This window comes from Heterodontus francisci, chromosome 16 (assembly GCF_036365525.1).
Source record: "Heterodontus francisci isolate sHetFra1 chromosome 16, sHetFra1.hap1, whole genome shotgun sequence".
In the NCBI taxonomy this organism is placed as follows: domain Eukaryota; kingdom Metazoa; phylum Chordata; class Chondrichthyes; order Heterodontiformes; family Heterodontidae; genus Heterodontus; species Heterodontus francisci.
The window spans coordinates 24392239-24412183 of NC_090386.1; the positions used below are offsets into that span (position 1 = coordinate 24392239).

A 19945-nucleotide genomic window follows, 5' to 3' on the forward strand; every position below is an offset into this window, starting at 1 on the left:
GCCAAACAGGTTTTCTTAGGTTTAAGGAAAAAAGGTTGAACTTTCATAAACTTGAACTCTAATTCAGTTAACGCCTACGGATATGCCCATGCTAGCATGCATACGCAATACACATATGTAGATAGAGACAGAAAAGAGCAGAAGAAATAAAGTGGAAAAGTTTGAGGCAATATCTGAAGATGGTTTTGGTTACTGTTCTCCGAGCTCGCTGTAAAGCCCTTGATTGTAGGTAGGTCTTGCTTTTTGTTGGGGCCCAGTATTCTTCTTAAACCTTGTTCAGTGTAGGAGACTTTTTCTCTTGAAGTTCATATGTGTCCTCAGTGGGTCCAGAGGCTTGTAACAAAGAGATGGGAGCAGACAGGAGAGGTCTTCTCACTCCAGGAGCAAACAGTCTCTCCTGAGTTCAAAAACTCTGTGGCTAGTTCAAAACACCCTGCACCAGCCAGGTAGTCATGTGACCAGCTGGTTTAACCAGTCCTGGCTTTTGTGGATTGTATCACCTTAGCCGTCTCTGGAATGTTCTTCCTTACACTTTTAATGTCTGATGATCAAAATCGATTGTGGGTTGAATATGTCAGGGATTTATCCTTTTGTCTCCGCAAGCACTGTATGGTAGTATGCAAATATTTTTCAGATAAGTTTCTGGCAGCCCATGTATCAGGCCTTTTCTGCTTCCCAGCAAGTTTAAAATCAATGTTCATATGAAAAAATTAATATGCTTCATTTTTGGCAGGACACTGAGCAAGGCTGACTTTAAAAGAAAAGGTGGGTTGGTGAATCCATTGTAGAACAAGTATTACACAGTCTGTGTCAATGCGTTGATTGGCCAATGCTCATTCAATGTTCTTATATACACCAGATTAGAGGGAATCATTTTCTGAGCTTGTGCTCAAGAGGGAGCCTGGTCTGGCAGCCAGGCAGATCAGGGTCATGCACCCAAGATTTCTCAATATGCATTGCTAGCTGCTGAGTTCCCCCACCAGCACAGTGTCAAATCAGACTAATATATATTTCTGTATAAATAGTGGAATATAAGGCTGTGGGGCCAAACACCACAGGAACTGCCCTGTTGTGTAGAGTAATTTACATTATATCTGCAACCCCCACTTCAGAACTTTTCCCCACTTTCTTAGTTGCCTTAATCCCCGCACCCCCCCCCCCCTCCCACCCCCACCACTGTCATTCATTTCACCTATGTCTCTTTCCATTCTCTCTTCATTACCATTCATTCCCCCTTTCTTTACTTCCTTCTTCTCTTCCCTTTCCTCTTCCATAACCTTGAGCCCTGCTACTATTTCCCTGGATTAGAACCACTTTGCCTGCGACATCACTCCTTGTACTGATAGACAGCATTCCAGCCTCTGTGTAGGATAGACAGGAATGCCTGTTCTCACATGGTCTCTTGTCAATGAATTTCAGCAGCCACATCCCTTCCATTCTTACATGGAGTGGCATTGAAAGCAAAGGGGCCAGTCTGCTCTGGTGCATTAGACTAATGCCTTGGACTAAGAGGACAGGCCCCACCCCCACTGACACCCACCAGATCCCCAAACACTGTTGACATGAAACACTGACAGTTGTTGTGTAGGTGCTAGGTGGGGGCAACATCTTCTAATCTCTAGCCTCCAGCTTGCTAATTCTATACTTGTATCTTCTGGTTCTACATTCAAGTTAAGTAACTTGCTTACATCTAATATAGAGTCATAAGAGTTATACAGCACAGAAACAGGCCCTTCGGCCCATCGTGTCCATGCCAGCCATCAAGCACCTATGTACTCTAATCCCATTTTGGCCCGTAGCCTTGTATGCTATGGTGTTTCAAGTACTCATCTAAATACTGCTTAAATGTTGTGAGAGTTCCTGCCTCTACCACCTCTTCAGGCAGTGTGTTCCAGATTCTAACCACCCTCTGGGTGAAATAATTTTTCCCCAAATCCCCTCTAAGCCTCTTGCCCCTTACCTTAAATTTTTGCCCCCTGGTTATTGGCACCTCCACGAAGGGAAAAAGTTTCTTCCTATCTACCCTATCTATGCCCCTCATAATTTTGTATACCTCAATCAGGTCCCAAAATTATGAGGGGCATAGATAGGGTAGCTAGGAAGAAACTTTTTCCCTTAGCGGAGGTGTCAATAACCAGGGGGCATAGATTTAAGGTAAGGGGCAGGAGGTTTAGAGTCAGTACAGTATTGGATATATTTATATATATAGACCTGAATGTATAAATCTGCAGTTACACATAAAGATACAAGAATTATTTTAACTAAAGGAAGTCTTTCTGCCCAATATGCTGTCCCTTTTACATAGATCAGCTGACTTTGCACCTTAGAAGCCATTCCATGATCCCAGTAGGAAGCTGTACTTGTAAAGGTTAGATCAGGACCGAAGTTAGGAAACACCACTACACGCAAAGGGTGCTAGAAGTTTTGAACGCTGTTCCGCAAACAGTAGTTGATGTTGCGTCAGTTGTTAATTTTATGTCTAAGATTGATAGATTTTGTTTGCCAAAGGAGTTACAGGATATGGGGCAAAAGGCAAATATAGAATTAGATTACAGATCAGCATTGATCTCACTGAATGGCGGAACAGACTCGAGGGGCTAAATAGCTACACCTATTCCTAAAGGAACATAGATGGAGCACAACATCGTGAAACCACCTCACAGATCCGTCAAATACCTTCTCTCTCCAAAAACATGTCTCATTCCCTCTCAGACTCACTTGGGCTGTCCACTTACATGCCCATCTCTAGTAACTTATTCTACAGCACGATTACTCTTGTGCAAAAAAAGGCTCCCATCCCTCCATCTTCTCTTTTTGCTCCTAAATTCATTGTCATCCCTGTATCCCCTTCAGCACCGCAGACAACTTTGCCCAGATTAACTTACCACTTCCCTTCACATAGTTCTCAACCATCTGCTCTTGGAGAGGTCAATCCACTCCACCTCCCCACCACTCTGGTGCACCCAGTTCATGGCATGTCTCTCTTCCCCCACCCTCACAATACACTCTGTTTATGGAGTTTCCACTCCCACAAGCAGGGTTTCCAAGCTCTGACTGACCACCCTCCAGAAAGAATGTGCGAATGAAGCAAGTTTCTACACTTTGAGGAGGAAGGGTGTGGCAGAGTTGGAAACACCAATGAGTCATTACATGGAGGTGAGCTGGCAGTTGTGCAGATTGCAGAAATTGGAGCATCAGCAGCTTTTTATTTGCAGATTTTCATATTTCATCACACTGCCCTGTCGATAAAATCTAACGCAGCCAACGGAGTCCCCTAACAGAAGCCAGAAAAGTCTTCAACTGGACAAAAATCGACAAGCCTTTTCACGCTGCCTCATCCTAAATTTTAGAGTTGAATCTAAAGAAGCATTGCCTGAGGTTTGTTTATTTATCTCCTGTTTCTTTTCGGTTTTGGGTCACTTTCACCTTGGCAATGTTGCCCACAACAGTAGAAAAACAAGTGCACTAAATTCAGTCAGGTAGCAATGTGACTTTGGGAGTTAGGATCTAAAAGGCAGATTTTTCAATTGTATTGTAGCCAAACACAATGCTTTGAAACCAGCTTTATACAGCCTTTTAAATGTTTTCTGATTTCTGGACTTATAAACCACAATTCTGACATACCTTTCACGCACATGTGCAGTGCAGCATGGATTTGTGGGCCAGTTTTACAAGTGCTTCAGTGACAGGCAAAGTGAATGCCATCACTTGTCACTGTTACAGTTCTTGACAAATTATTCAATCACTAATTCTACTGGTTTGCTACAAATGTCTTAACCTTATTAGAAGATTATGAAAAGATTTGGAGATTCACGTGGAAAATATGACAGATTGTACAGCTTTATTTAGCATGTTTATTGCAAGGCAAACATTGCCAGCATCTAACACGGCCACTTTGAAAAAACAAACAGCCCAACCAAAAACTGTAATGCTTTAAATAACAGAGTGATCCCTGGCTCAGGGATTGGATACCTGCCTCTGAGTCAGAAGGCATGGGTTCCAATGCAGACAGCCCTGGCGGGCGGTGCCTGGAGTATTGACTCTGAATATTGGGTTGATGACCAGCGGGGATACTTGTGTCCAATGAGTCCTGTGGCACCTCCCTCCATCATAAAAAATAAGTGAAGTTCTTTAGCCCATCTACAAGGTGGTACTCTGAAGATAAAAACTTTGAAGAAGACAACAGGGAACCATCTCAACTACTCTTCCCTAGTGATTGGCTGAAGAACCTCGTGTGTGAGATTTGAGTTAGAACCTACCCGAGGGAAGAACACAGCTGTCCCTCTCCAGGAATTAGAAAATAATTTCCCACAGCACTGTTGGGAGCAAAACTCAAGAGAAAAATCATCAGGGGATCAAAAGAGAATATTAGAGATGGGAATAAAGTCCATTTGACTGATAGTCAAGAATTTTATTTTATTTGTTCATGGGATGTGAGTGTTGCTGATGAGGCTGGCATTTATTGTCCATCCCTAATTGCCCTTGAGAATGTCGTGGTGAGCTGCCTTCTTCAACTGCTGCAGTCCATGTTAGGTGCACCCACAGTACTGTTAGGGAGGGAGTTTCAGGATTTTGACCCATCGACAGTGAAGGAATGGTAATATAGTTCCAAGTCAGGGCTGTGGGTGGTTTGGAGGGGAATTTGCAGATGGTGGTGTTCCCATACATCTGCAGCCCTTGTCCTTCTAGGTGGTAGAGGTCGCAAGTTTGGAAGGTGCTTATCGAAAGTGCCTTGGCGAGTTGTTGTAGTGCATCTTGTAGATTGTACACACTGCAGTCACGGGGCACTGGTGGTGGAGGGAGTGACTGTTTAAGGTTGTGGATGGGATGCCACTCAAGTGGGCTGTGTTGTACGGAATGGTGTTGAGCTTGAGTATTGTTGGCAAGTGGAGAGTATTCCATCACACCCCTGACCTGTACCTTTAGATGGTAGAAAGGATCTGGGGAGTCAGGAGGTGAGTTACCCGTTGCCGAATTCCCAGCCTCTGACCTGCGTTTGTAGCCACTGTACTTATATGGCTGGTCCAGTTAAATTTCTAATCAATGGTGACCTCTAGGATGTTGATGGTGGGGGAATTCAGTGATAGTAATGCTGTTGAACATCAAGGGGAGATGGTTAGATTCTCTGTTATTGGCGATAGTCATTTCCTTGGCACATGTGTGGTGCGAATGTCACTTGACCCTTATCAGCCCAAGCCTGAATGTTACCCAGGTCTGGTTGTATGTGGGCATACACTGCTTCATTAGCTGAGGATTTGCAAATGGGAATGAACATTATGTAATCTTCAGCGGACATCCCTTCTTCTGACCTTGTGATGAGGGAAGGTCATTGATGAAGCAGCTGAAGATAGTTGATCCTAGGACACTACCCTGAGGAACTCCTGCAGCAATGTCCTGGGTCTGAGACGATTGACCTCCAACAATCACAATCATCTTCCTTTGCACTAGGTATGACTCCAACCTGCGGAGAGTTTTCCCCCTGATTCCCATTGACTCCAATTTTGCTAGGGCTCCTTGATGCCACTCTTGGTCAAATGCTGCCGTGATGTCAAGGGCAGTCATTCTCACCTCACCTCTGGAATTCAGATTTTTTAGTCCATGTTTGGACCAAGGCTGTAATGAGTTCTGGAGCTGAATGGTCCTGGCAGAACTCAAATTGAGCATCAGTGAGTAGATTATTTGTGAGTGATGCTTACTCCAATCGTCCAATTGGGTTACAAAGAATCATTTGTCTTTCCAATGGATGTGTAAGGGCAGTGCCTCATAAAGATGGACATGTGGGGTGGCCAATGGTGAGAGTATGGGGGAGGGGTGGTTAGAGTTGGGAGCTCATATGATGAAACCTCCCAAATACATCCAACCAGAGCTGGCAACCAAAGTCATAGCCCAGCCTGCGTCACCTCCTACTGTTAGGTGTGGGAGGAACAGACAGATCAGCATTGGCAGTTTCTGAAGCTTTCCAGGGCTATGGCGAGCTATCTGAATGGTTCACTAGACTGCGATTTCAAAATCTTTGCCAAATCTGAACAAGATGGAGCAGTAAATGATGCAAACCTCCCATTTACAAGCTCAGTGCTGTACCTATACCAAGCTGTGATTGAAATCCCTCTGGTTGTCATTTGGGGAAAAGAATGTATTCAAACTCCCAATTCTGGGATATCTGTTCGCATTCATTCCTTGTATGTGTCAAGTTCAGTTGTTCAGACAACATGAAGCCAGCTCAGTGATCTGAAACTATCAATGTTCCCATAGATGAGCACCTCTGGAAGTCAGGATCTATATACAGTACAGAATGATGCAAAGACTGAATACATGACCTTTCTGCATAGGGTACTTTGAAATTTGTTGCAATAAAAAGTCCTTTTTAACCCATTAATGTGCCTTGAAGAAGCAGCCCCTGGCCTTTCCTGGAGTTGTTTTTCAGTAGCGCATTTCCTTTTGTGTTGTCGGCTTCTTATTTTGAAAGGAAGACAGAAAGGGCTGGTGAGTCTCAGCAGGTCAGACAGAACCTGTGGCAAGGGTGAAGGAGTTAACATCTTCGCCAAAACCATTGTGCAGGGGCTTTAACTCTCCCCAATCAAGGGTTAAGTAGTGGAGTGAGCAGGTAAAATGGAGTAGCTTCATTTCCTGCCGATTCCCAACTTTAACACCATTGCTTTTTTAATAGAATCTCAAGATGTGGGTGTTACTGGCTAGGTTGGCATTTGTTACCCATCCCTAGCTGTCCTTTAGTGGCTCAGTAGGCGACTTCAGAGGAAAAGCTAGGAGTCAACCTCATTAGTTGTGAAGACTGGAGTCACATACAGGCCAGACCGGATAGGGACAGCAGGTTTCCTTCCCTAAAAGACATTAGCAGCCAGTTGGGTTTTCCCCAACTTATCTGACAGCTTCATGGTCACTTTTACCAAGTATGTTCCAATTACACCTGTTGCCTTGTCCTTCTAGGTGGAAAGAGGCTTGCAGGTTAGAATTCCAGACTTTTTAAATTGAATTCAAATTCCAAAACTGTCATGGGATTTGAACTCATGTCCTCTGTATCATTGTTCCAGTAACATAACCACTAAACCACAGTAGCCAATTACAGTTGTGGCTTGTGGGGCCCCCAATAACAAATGCAAATCGAGGTGGGGGGGGGGTCCTATGACATACATGGGTGCCCGCTATGCCTGCCCCACCCACTAAAGCTGTGGGGCAGTCAGTGAGGCCTCTGCTGCCTTCCCCCATCCCACCTACAAGATCCTCGGAACACTCCTGTTCGAGATCGCTTAATAGTCACTCCACACACCTAACCCACCCCTCACCTCTTTGTCCAATAGCCAGCTGCTGCTTTCCCTCTGCAGAGCAGCTGACCTGTGCCATTCTAATTGGGCCTGAGTGTTATAATCGACCGGGCCTCTAACTGAATGCCAGGGAATATAATCTGCTCTGCCCTAGGAGGGGAAATCAGCCAATTTGGCTTAGCTTTCCATTAGCTATGGTTTAGTGGCTAGAAGTTTTGCCTCTGAGTTAGAAGGTTGTGGCTACAAGCCTCAATCAAACACCTGAGCACATATTCTAGGCTGATGCTCTAATGCTGTCTTTTGGATGAGATGTTGAACTGAAGTCCTCTTCAGTTAACGCAAAAAATCCCATGACACTATTTGACAAAGAGAATGGGAGTTCTTCCCAGTGTCCTGGCCGATATTTATTTTCAACCAACCTCACTAAAGTGTGTTGGCTTGATATTAATAAGAAGGTGGGGTCACGCCAACTGGCTTTGTTGAATGATAATTTTCTTTAATCCACTGACTGGAGATCTGAATGTATATATATTTAAAAAAGAAGAGCTAAAAGGATGACTTTGCTAGCAGCCTAGCTTGCAACACTGTATCCTACATGCAAGGCTTGTGAAGGGGGAGACAAAATGTCTGCTCAGTCGCCAGCAAGAACCAAGACCCAGGAAGTTTAAGGGAACTACTTGTTCATTTTAGTAAGAAGAAGAAATGCTGCTAAATGCTATGTTTTGAATCACTGAGCGACCGTCATGTGACAAGCCCCTCCCCATCTGTGGTTTTGAGCTGGTGTCCTTCTGCAGCAGAGAGAAGCATCAGGATTCTGACACGTGCAGACCCAAGTGAGAGTCCCTCTCTCATTGCAAGTAAGTAATCAAACACCTACTGAATTGGCCAGTACATCCATTTTAAGAATGATTTAAACCTGCTGTGGTCAAACAAGGAGCAGGAAAAGAGAGAAGCCCTTCAACCCCTCCTCACTTGACTGTAACATAAATTTAGGAGCACATGTCTGGGATCAAACCCAACGACAAATGGGAAATTGGAAGTAGGAAGCCAAATTGATACCTAGCAATAATGTAAAAACTTCAATACAGGCTTTCTTGTGTTTTTCAGTGATAGAGTACTAAGATGTCCACATTCAAGGCCACTACCTTCCTAAAACAGAGTGAAGTAACTTGGACCAGGTTAAAAGCCCTATCTGTTGAAGAGTTGAAAATGTAGCTGGGCAGTTAGAGATTACTCTCCATCCAAAAGCTAGGAAGCCTGAAATCCTGAAACTTGTGGCCTACCATTTTAAAATTGACACTGAAAAACCGGAGACAGACATAGAATCTGAAACAGACAAAGTAACATTAGCTAAGATACAGCTAGGGCAGAGGAGACTAGAATTAGAATTCCAGAAGGAGAAAGAGCAGAGAGAGATTTAGGAAAGCGAAAAAGGAAGAGCTTTCCAGAGAGAGAAAGAGGAGAGAGAATTCCAGAAAAAGAAAAAAGAAAGGGAGGAAAGGGAAAAAGAAAGAGCTTTCCAAAGGGAGTTAAGGCAGCTCAAACTGAATAGGAGAAGACCCACTACAACCAGTGAAGGCACCACTAGTGAGCTCATGACTGGCTATTGAGCTTTTAAAGTTCTCCCAATTTATATCAAAGTTCAATGCAGGGGATGTAGAAGCATTTTTCATCTGTTTTGAAAAGCTTGCAAAACAGTTGAAGTGGCCAGTAGACAGCTGGACACTGTTAGTGCAGAGCAAACTAACAGGAAAAGCCTATGAGGTTTATTCACTGTTGCCTGATGTGCGTTCATCAGATTATGAATTGACTAAAAATGCTATCCTGAGCGCATATGAGCTGGAACCAGAGGCCAGAAATTCTGAACCTTCCAAAAGCAGCCTGTACAAACTTACCTCAAGTTTGAAAGAGTTAAACAACTTGCTTTTGACCAGTGGATACGGCACTTAAGATAGACCCCACCTACGAAAATCTCAGAGGGGGAATCCTTCTCAAGGAGTTCAAAAACTCACTTCCCCTTTCCATACGAAACCATATGGAGGAACAAAAGGTTCCAAGAGACAGACAGGCAGCAATCCTGGTTGATGATCATACACTTATTCACAAGTCCTTTCCCCAAGGGAAACCCTTCCCAATCACCTCCAAAAACCTGAAAAAGATAGAAGGTGGGAGAGTGATAGGAGGATGAACAACCATGAGCGAGAAGAGAGAGCTGGAAACACAGGGGGTCCTCCTCAGGCCAAAAAGGACGGTGCTGAGAACAAGAGTGACGCCCAAAGCCTGTATATTTCCATTGTAACAAGGCAGGTCACCTTCGAGCTGACTGCTGGAAGTTACAGGGAAAACCCACAGGTTTAGTCAGAGTACACCAGATCAGTGCAGGAAAAGGGGACCTGATGGAAATCACAGCAGACCAGGCTGTGGCTTTAACTGTGGCAATAAAACCCAGTAAACCTACTGCTGAGAGTGCAGGAACATTTAACAAAATCCCTGAGATTTACCAGGATATTGTATCCCAAGAAAAAGTGACATCATGCCTGTCGAGTGAGGAGAGTAAGCCCATAGTCATACTGAGGGATACAGGGGCACCCAATCCCTTCTGCTGGAAAAAGACATGACCCTTCCCCCCAGTGAGTGCATTGAATGCTAGAGTGCTAGTAAATGGTATCGGAGGAAAGTGTATGCCCATACCTTTACAGCGACCTTGTTTCAGGACCAGTAACCATAGGAATTGTTCCTTGTTTACCTGTGGAAGGGGTCGACCTGCTCCTGGCTAATGATCTGGCAGGGGTGAAGGCCCTGGTTTGACGTCAGAGGTTGAGGGTGGTTAGAGTCCCCCCAAGAGGGTGGTTAGAGTCCCCCTCGGGGTTAGAGTCCCCGTCCGGATCCAGAGGAGTTTGAGGGTGGTTAGAGGCCCCCTCGGAGGGTGGTTCAAGTCCCCCTCGGGGTTGGAGGCCCCGTTAGAGCCAGGTCGACGAGATTGGTAGGTAATTCGGAAGTCGGCTGGCAAGGTAAAGTCTAATTAGCTTTTGTTGTAATTATGGGAAATTTGTTAACGAAGGGGACTGGGGTCCCCCCTAAGGGAACACCTAATGCATATATGTACATACATTATGGGCCGGAAAGTATTCTATATGTCCCAAGATGGGTGAAGTGGACGCAGGGTAGGGAGAAGATGATCCCGCCCGACGGTACCTTTAATAAGGACCGGATTGAGAGTTTGAGATGCGTTCTGGGGGAAATGGAGAAAAGTGGCAAAAAGGGCATAGCTTGGTCTGCATATCTTATGTGGCAGAGGGAAATGCAGAAGCATTTAGATGAGTCGCGGAAGAAGAGTCAGGAAAGTGCACGAAGGTCTGAGGAAGTGAGACAGGCACCCAAGGCCAGGATCCTGGTCGTGCAAACACAAAAGGGGCCGGTTCCCAAGAAGTCTGAACCTCCTGCTGATCAGGAGGAGGAGGAAGAGGATTGGTCACCACTGTATCCCCCTCAGCCGGTCCCTCATGTAGGAGAGCTCGCAGCGCAACCTCACCCTCCACCGCCTTACCACCACCCGGAAAACCCCATTTTGCCCTCAGCCCCTTCATCGGACTTACCCTCCCCTGACAGTACTTCAGGCAGCACGGGGCCTTCCCAGGGCACCAGGTCTCGGGTTTATGTTAGGCAATTGCCCCTCCGTGCCTTCCCTGGACCTCAGGGAGAACCCGTGCATGTTTATCATCCCTGGACGCCCTCAGAACTACGGGCTATTGTTGAGGCCACCCCCGACCCGAAGGAGGGTGTTGCAAGATTTATTCAGAAATTCGAACTTCTTAGGAAATGTCACAGGCCTACTAAAGATGATATGGATGTTGTTCTAGACGCGTGTTTGGGCACGCACAGGTGGAGGCCGATCCGTGAGCAGGCTCAGTGGCCTGCAGGGGACATTGATACGGACGGTCTGGACCAACTCTGGGTGCGTCTTTGTGAGGCTTTACGTAAGTCGTTCCCTGATGCTGTGGACTGGCATAAGATCCACAGTACTACTCAAAAGCCTGATGAAGGTGTGCGGGATTATGTTGAACACTTTCACTCGGTTTTCCTTAAATGTTCCGGTATTGCTACTGACGCTGGTATGCCAGCACTTGTCAATGCTCTTGTACAGGGGTTGCAGCCTGACCTTAGAAAAATGTTCACCCTGATCTGTGTTGGGTGGGAGGGCAAGCAGAATTTGACTGAAGTCGTTAGTGCGCTTCAGCATTGCGAGCGTCAACTTCAGTACCAGAAGTCTAAGCCGGGAGATAAAGGCGCCGGCATGATCTTATATGCCGGTTCATCGGGGCCCGGTAGGCGTCAGCCGCGATGGGGTCGGAATGGTGGACGCGGTGGAAACGAGCAGGTCTAATGGGGCGGTTATTCAGGTGCTTGCTTTACGTGTGGCATAAGGGGATATTGGTCCCGGAATTGCCCCCAGAAAAGGCAGGTGCAAGACCCCGAGACAGCGCCATTTCCGCCTCCACCACCCCCGGTATTCCAGCCAGCTCCTTATACCATGCATAACCCTTTTGGCCCATCGGGCCCACAACGATAGGGGTGCCACGCCCGCCAATTGCCCGTCATTACCGCTGAAGAGCCTATTGTACCTTTGGTAGTTAACGGCCGTTTGATGAATTTTTTGATTGCTACTGGGGCTACCTATTCTACTATCCGTGCCAGTGAAGTTCCTAATATCCGTCCATCGCAGCAGAGCGTCAGTGTCGTTGGCGTGTCGGGACAACCATTATCACTTCCCTTGTCAGATGAGGTACCGTTTTCCCTTTCGGGTAGGACAGGAGAACATCGGTTCCTTCTTGGCACTGATGCACCCGTTAACCTCCTCGGACGGGACTTGCTCTGCAAGCTCAGATGCACACTGGTTTGTTCCCCTGAAGGTGTTCGTCTAGAGGTTCCAGAATCTACTTACTCAACAGTTTATGCTTTGCTGCAGGCGGACCGAGGATTCAGTCTGCCCACACGTGTGGTGGTGGAACTTCGGGAATGTCGATCTCTCGCCTCGCCTTAAAGGTCTGTTTCTCCATTTATTGACCAACGAGCAGGTCCAAGGAACTCTGGGCGCCTACTCTCAACCCCTGCAGGATTGGCATGATCACCTCCACTGCACAGCCCATTACTCGGTGGACGGCCCAGAACTCCCATACGACCAGAAGGTATCTCCCCAGCTGGGTGAGTGTTATGTCCTCACAATCTCCTCTCTTTGTGCTGGCCCCGATGGGGTCGCTGCATCTGTCGCTCTTCCACCCCCTGCTATGTCTCTCTTTTAGGCCCCGCGGGATGTCGCCCCTCATGTTACACTCTATGTGGCAAAGGGATCCCAGGCCAAGGATCTTGGCCTTATGGTATCCCACCTCCAATGGAACACCCCTCACTCCAGCTCAGAAACGGGGGAAGGAGTGTTAGCCATCCATGAGCAGGGGGTGCAGCTCCATTTCCGCTGTCCTCTCGAATACCCTGCATTTTTCCAGCATAGAGTCTTGTCGCCCCATCCAACTACTGCGCCAGCTTCTGATTTATTGCAGGGAATTCCTGATACCCTTTGGGCTAGGGGACCCAATGATGTAGGTCAGGTGCTGTCGGCTGAGCCTTTTAGCGTTCGGCTCGATCCAACTAATCCGTTGCCACGGAAAACTCAATACCCTCTTAATCCGGAGGCAGAGGAAGGTGTGCGCCCTGTCCTGGAAGAACTTCTGCGCCTTGGAGTTGTGGTTAGGACTGCTAGCCCTTGTAACACCCCCATTCTCCCTGTTAAAAAGCCAGGAAAGGGTACCTGGCGCTTTGTCCAGGATTTGCGGGCGGTGAACGCATGCGTTATACCCGCCTATCCGGTGGTCGCTAATCCGACTACTATTCTCACCTGCATCCCTCCCCAATCCACTCACTACACAGTGGTGGATTTGTGTGGCGCCTTTTTCTCTATCCCTGTTCACCCAGATTCCCAGTTTCTTTTCGCCTTTACCTATAGGGGCCAGCAGTACACTTGGACTCGGTTGCCCCAAGGCGATACCGAGAGCTCAACTATTTTTTCACGCGCCCTCCAGTCTGATTTGGCCGATGTTTCCTTTCCTGGGGGTTCTACCCTCCTCCATTATGTTGACGACCTCCTTCTCTGTTCCCCATCCCCGGAGGCCTGCTTGCAGGACTCTTGTGTCCTTTTGCAAGCCCTAGCTCACAAAGGTCACAAGGCTTCTAAGGATAAACTACAACTTTGCAGTTTTAGAGTTGAGTATTTGGGGCATGTGCTGGACGGACAGACCCGTCTCCTCTCCCAAAAGCGTGTCGATTGTATTATCTCACTCCCAAGGCCCCGCACTAAGAGGGAACTCACCCACTTCCTGGGTATGACTGGCTATTGCCGGCAATGGATTCCCAATTACGCTGATATAAGTCGACCCCTTCAAGACCTAGCCCTCCCCTCAGCCCCCGAAGATCTCATCTGGGACCCCGGGAAGGAGGCCGCTTTTGCCTCCTTGAAGACTGCTCTATGTCCATGAGCGAGCTGGGTTTTCCCAAGCTGTTCTCACCCAGCTTCATGGGGGACTTCAGCGACCAGTTGCTTACTATAGCACTCGGCTAGATCCCGTTGCCCGTGGATATCCCTCTTGCATCCGCTCCATTGCGGCGGCCTATTTGGCCGTCACGTCTGCACAAGGCCTGACACTTGGCTATCCTACTGTACTTAATGTTCCCCACATGGTCGCGGCCCTTTTAAATCGCTCTGCCACTCAGCAGTTGACAGCCGCTCGGGTCACTAGATATGAGACCGCGCTCTTGGGCGACCCCTCTCTGACCATTGTCCGCTGCACCACTCTTAACCCTGCGACTCTCCTGCCAACGGGGGATGACGATGACCCTCACGATTGCGACACAGTTGTCCACTTTTCCACCCTCCCTCGGCCGGATTTGCAGGATCACCCGTTATCGAACCCCGAATTTGTCCTCTTCATTGATGGCTCCTCTATGCGGGCTCTAAATGGTCAACCCCAAATGGGATACGCCGTCTGTGACCCCTACTCTGTCGTTGAATCTGCTAGCCTACCAGCTACTTGCTCTACACAAGCTGCCGAACTATTTGCCCTCACACGAGCATGCGTCCTGGCTTCGGGACAATCTGTTGATATCGACACTGACTCTCGCTATGCTTTTGGAGTCGCCCATGACTTTGGACAGTTGTGGAAGCTCCGTGGCTTCCTTACTTCGTCTGGTATCCCGATTCGACATGGACAATTGATTGTTAACCTCCTTTCGGCTATTCAACTACCATCTTCTCTTGCTGTTATTAAATGTGCGGCTCATACCAACGGTAATGACTTAATTTCTCAAGGTAATGATCGGGCAGATTGTGCTGCACGGGCGGCAGCGGCCAATCCTTCCGGGTACGTGTTTCCCCTTTGTTATCAGGCTGCCACCCCTACCCCATTTACTGAACTGTCTGATATTATTTGTTTACAATCACAAGCTTCCCGCTCGGAACAGGATGCATGGCGGCGCGCTCAATGCGCCCAACGTTCCGATGGTCTCTGGTGTTCCCCGGAGGGGCGTGCTGTGGCCCCTGTTGAACTCCTGCCCTGGCTTGCCCGCATGTTACATGCGTTTACCCATGCGGGCAAAGGGGGGATGATCAGGATGGCGCAGCAGACCTGGTTTGCACCAGGATTTTCCACCATGGCAGAGCAGGTGGCCGCTCAGTGCCTGCTCTGCCATAATCCTGGAAAGGTACCTCCAGTGACTGCAGCAGCGGGCCCACAGCCATGGGGCCCTTTTGTGTATTTGCAAATGGACTTTATACAAATGCCTAAATGTATGGGATACAACTATGTGCTTGTTGTTGTGTGTTTGTTTTCAAGATGGGTAGAAGCATACCCGACCAGAAGAAATGATGCTGTTACTGTAGCTAAGTTACTGTTACGTGAATATGTGCCCAGGTTTGGAATTCCTGAAATCATGTCTAGTGACAATGGTCCCCATTTCACGGGGAAGGTGGTACGGGAATTATTGAAGGCATTACAGTGTACACACCACCTCTCCTGCTCTTACCATCCTCAGTCAACGGGGGCAGTGGAGAGACAGAATGGGATACTGAAGAACAAGCTCGCTAAGCTGTGTGAAGAAACAGGTCTGAAGTGGCCTGAGGCTCTACCTTTGGCCCTCATGACCATGCGCTCTCATCCCAACCGTATTACCTCCCTGTCACCTTATGAGATAGTTATGGGACGTCCCAAGCGCCTCCCTGTTTCTCCACCTCTTACTGTTAAGCAAATGGACATTCACTCTATGGATGAGGGAATGTTGGATTATTGCATAGCGTTGACTAAATCTCTCAAAGGTTTGCATTCCCAGGTTGTTGCGGCACAGAAGGGGACCACTACTGAAGGGTGCCACCAGTACCAGCCAGGAGATTTGGTCCTCATAAAGGCTTTTCACAGGAAACACTGCCTGGAACCTCGTTGGGAAGGCCCTTACCAAGTACTGCTGACCACGCACACGGCCGTGAAAGTCGAGGGGCGACCTTTGTGGATCCATGCTTCACACGTAAAGCGAGCACCAACTGTGGATGGAGGAGGGGGCGCAGGAATTTTGACTACATCGTCAGAATGTGGACTGTGATCTTGACCTTATTCTGCGTGACCTTTGTAAGGGCATGGACTGACAATTCTGCGGTCCAAAGGATGCATGCCGTTGCCTCACAGGGCAATCGGACTGAAAGTTGGATTTGTACTCATTTCCCCATTAACCCCTCCTCTTCAGAGATGCATTTTCTGGCTCTCCCCTCAGCTTCCACATGGTCCCAAGGTAATACGGGAGCTCTCATTAGCCGTGCGCCCACTTGGAGGCGACAGCCCACTCCGGTGGCCATTAGGGGACCGGCCTGGTTATGTGTCAGAAGGAACTACACCAGGGGTAGTACCAGGGTGGGTGAGTTGCCTTTGGGTTCCTGTGCCTACCTTGCAGATTACGACTACCGGGAAGCTCGGTTCCGGTTCCACAATCAATCTGGCCCTATGGCCTCCTTTTGGGAGTGTAAGGGTAATGAGTTGACATGTCTCTCGCAAGCCCCTAGCTCTGAGGCCAATCTCACATATTCTAATAAGAGGGGGTGTGACTGTCAGCGATCATACAATCTCACCTTAAACAATTACACCTCCACATGGACCTCTAATGGCTACTATGCTGGGGGGTCTAGCCCTTGCAATTACAAGAACCAGTCCGGGTGCCCCGACTTGCTGGCGCTGAGGGCGTTGCGACTCAGCCGGTCCTGTCGCATCCGCTGGTATGCCCAGGTGAACTCTTCTCTTGTCTGGAAGTGGCTTAACTTTTGCCAGAATTTTACGTACTGGTACCCAACCCTTGTTCGCAATGGCTCGTTCTGGCTTTGCGGGGATAGGGCGTACAAGACCCTCCCCGTCGACTGGGCGGGTATCTGCACCATTGGCAATATTGTTCCTGAGGCCTTTGGAGTTAAGCACCTTACCATCCACTCCCGTCATAACCACCTAGGACCTGCGGAGCGTCGTGAACGATCGGTCCCAAACACATTGGTTACCCGTAGTTCCTGGTTCCTCCAATTTGCCCGAGCATACATCCCGGGTCTAGGGGTGTTCGAGCTGGAAAAGGCCATTGTTAATATCTCCGCTACCATGGAATTTATTGAGAATAAGACTGTGGATGCTATTCAGGGTCTGCAGTCGGAAGTTACATCTCTGTCTAAGGTAGTGCTCCAAAACCGAATGGCTCTTGATTTTTTATTGGCGGCACAAGGGGGAGTTTGTGCCGCTATTAATGAGACATGTTGTTTCTACGTCAATGAGGATCAGAGGATTGAGACAGATGTGCATGCCATTCAAGACCGGGTGCGTCTTCTTGACTCGGTAGCTCAAGAAAAGCCCTTTGACTGGTGGGGGTGGCTTCCCAATGTCGGCGGGTGGTTTGGGAGCCTTTTTAAAACTATCCTTAAATATCTTATCCTGGGTCTTGTCTTACTCCTCATCCTATATATTGTTGTCCGGTTCCTCCCTTGTTTCGTTCGTTCTGTCTTCCGGTCACGGAACCTTCAGGGTACCAGTGGCAATCCAACAACCCATCTCCTCCCTCTCCTTCTGGATCATGACCCCACTGAGGATGAAGCCCAACGGCTAGCAAATATAGAACTTGAGTGAGACTTGGCAGTTGTCCTTCCAGGATAAAAGGGGGGAAGTGTGGAACCTGAGGTGAGCCATCCTTGGACTAGGGGTGAGAGTTTGCTTGGTCAATATGTTTCTCACGAAAACTGTTCCTTCGGAATGTGCCATGTCTGGCTGATGAGATAAGAAGAGTGTTGTTGAAGCCTGATGTCTCTTTCTGTTGTTGCGCTGTACCAGCTGCAAGGCCAATGATGAGATAGATATGTCAACGAAGGATTGAAAATTACTGTATCTTATTCGTTTAGAGCAAGAATTAAATTGTAATATTATTGGTGCTTTAGAATGCAAATTAATGACTGAAATATTGTTGTAAGATTATTGGTTGCAGAATAGTATAATTACCACTGTTTGACTGTAATTCTTTGGAACATCGCACTGAGTCTCAATGTGAGCTCTCCTGTGTTTGTCCTCCTTGTGCACAAGTTAATAAAGTAGTTTGCGAGTACTCAGCTGGGAAGTTCTGATTTATTTTGCTCTAGTTTCTTCCACAACACCTTCCATCACTTTACTGATGATTGAGAGTAGACTGATGGGGCGGTAATTGGCCGGGTTGGACTTGTCCTGCTTTTTGCGTACAGGACAGACCTGAGCAGTTTTACACATTGCCGGGTTAATGCCAGTGTTGTAGCTATACTGGAACAGCAGCAAGTTCTGGAGCACAGGTCTTCAGTACTGTTGCCGGAATATTGTCAGGACCCATAGCCTTTGCAGTATCCAGTGCCTTCAGTCATTTCTTGATATCACGCGGAGTGAATTGAATTGGCTGAAGACTGGCATTTGTGATGATGGGGACTTCAGGAGGGGGCCAAGATGGATCATCAACTTGGCACCTCTGGCTGAAGATTGTTGCAAATGCTTCTGCCTTACCTTTTGCACTGATGTGCTGGGCTCCACCATCATTGAAGATGGAGATATTTATGGAGCCACCTCCTCCAGTTAGTTGTTTAATTGTCCACCACCATTCACGGCGGGATGTGGCAGGACTGCAGAGCTTAGATCTGATCCGTTGGTTATGGGATCGCTGAGCTCTGTCTATTGCATGCTACTTATGCAGTTTGGCATGCAGATAGTCCTGTGTTGTAGCTTCACCAGGTTGACACCTCATTTTGAGGTATGCCTGGTGCTGCTCCTGGCATGCCCTCCTGCACTCTTCATTGAACCAGGGTTGGTCTCCTGGCTTGATGGTAATGGTAGAGTGGAGGATATGCCGGGCCATGAGGTTACAGATTGTGATTGATTACAATTCTGCTGCTGCTGATGGCCCACAGCGCCTCATGGATGCCCAGTTTTGTATTGCTAGATCTGTTTGAAATCTATCCCATTTAGCATGGTGGTAGTACCATACAACACGATGGATGATATCCTCAATGTGAAGGCGGGACTTCGTCTCCACAAGGACTGTGTGGTGGTCACTCCTACCAATACAGTCATGCACAGATGCATCTGTGGCAGGCAGATTGGTGAGGACAAGGTCAAGTATGTTTTTCCCTCGTGTTGGTTCCCCCACGACCTGCCGCAGACCCAGTCTAGCAGCTATGTTCTTTAGTACATACTAATACAAGGAGAACCATTGAAAGCAAGGTTTAGTGGCCCATACAGAGTGGTAAGGAGAATTAGCCAGGTGAGTTATATAATTGACACCCCAGATCATAGGAAAAAGCAAAGGCTGTACCACATCAATATGTTAAAATGGTATCACAGCCAGGAAGGAGACAAACAAGCACAGGTCAGTCAGGCAGTCAGGAAAAAGAAGGGTGAAAGGGACAGTGAGGACGAGTTAGAGGGAGGACTGGAAGATTCCCAAATTGAACCTCTACTGCCCAGTTAGCTAACACTGAAATGTTAGGCAAATTAGACACCTTACTCTCCTATTTAAACGCAGAACAGAGAGGAGACCTAACAAGGCTGCTCACAGCATTTAAAGGGATCTGCAGGAACAAACCATGGTGCACAACCCTAACCCTACACTATGTGGATGTAGGAGAGACCCCTCCCATAAAACAAAATACTTGTCGCCTTGGTGCAAAGAACCTGACCCAGGTTCAGGAGGAAATTCAGAATGAAGATCTAGAAATTAATGATTTAAATTCTGAAGGGAGACATAGAAAAGCTCATAAACCAAAGGAAATCCCCAGACCAACAACGTTTTTGTGGCAGATTTGGAGGGTGGTGATGGTGGTGGTGACTGCAGGTCAAGTATCCTAACTGAGGAGGAATTGTGGGCCAGTCTGGATGAGCTGGAACAACAGGAAGAGATACAGGATTAAATTGATAGCTGGTCTCAAGCTGAAATGAAAATAATCCAGCACTGGGTTAAAGTACAAAATGACTACAAAGTATTTCAAGGCAGGCTTAAAACTTTGCCTGACAAAGTGTCTTATGATGTTATGGTGCCATTTGGCCCACTTGCATTTCTGCCAGGACAGCTAATTCACACAAATGAAGTCACCA

General features: G+C 47.5%; 1 protein-coding gene across 1 annotated transcript; it reads left to right on the plus strand.

The window, feature by feature from the left end:
• Positions 1–16063: 16063 nt before the first annotated feature.
• On the plus strand, positions 16064–17470 carry LOC137378241 (syncytin-2-like). The gene has a single exon (XM_068048468.1). It carries the CDS (start codon positions 16064–16066, stop codon positions 17468–17470), a length of 1407 nt encoding a protein of 468 aa, XP_067904569.1.
• The last annotated feature ends 2475 nt before the right edge of the window (positions 17471–19945 follow it).

Coding starts and splice junctions, on each gene's coding strand:
- LOC137378241 (XM_068048468.1), top strand. CDS start 16,064: ATGCATTTTCTGGCTCTCCCCTCAGCTTCCACATGGTCCCAAGGTAAT.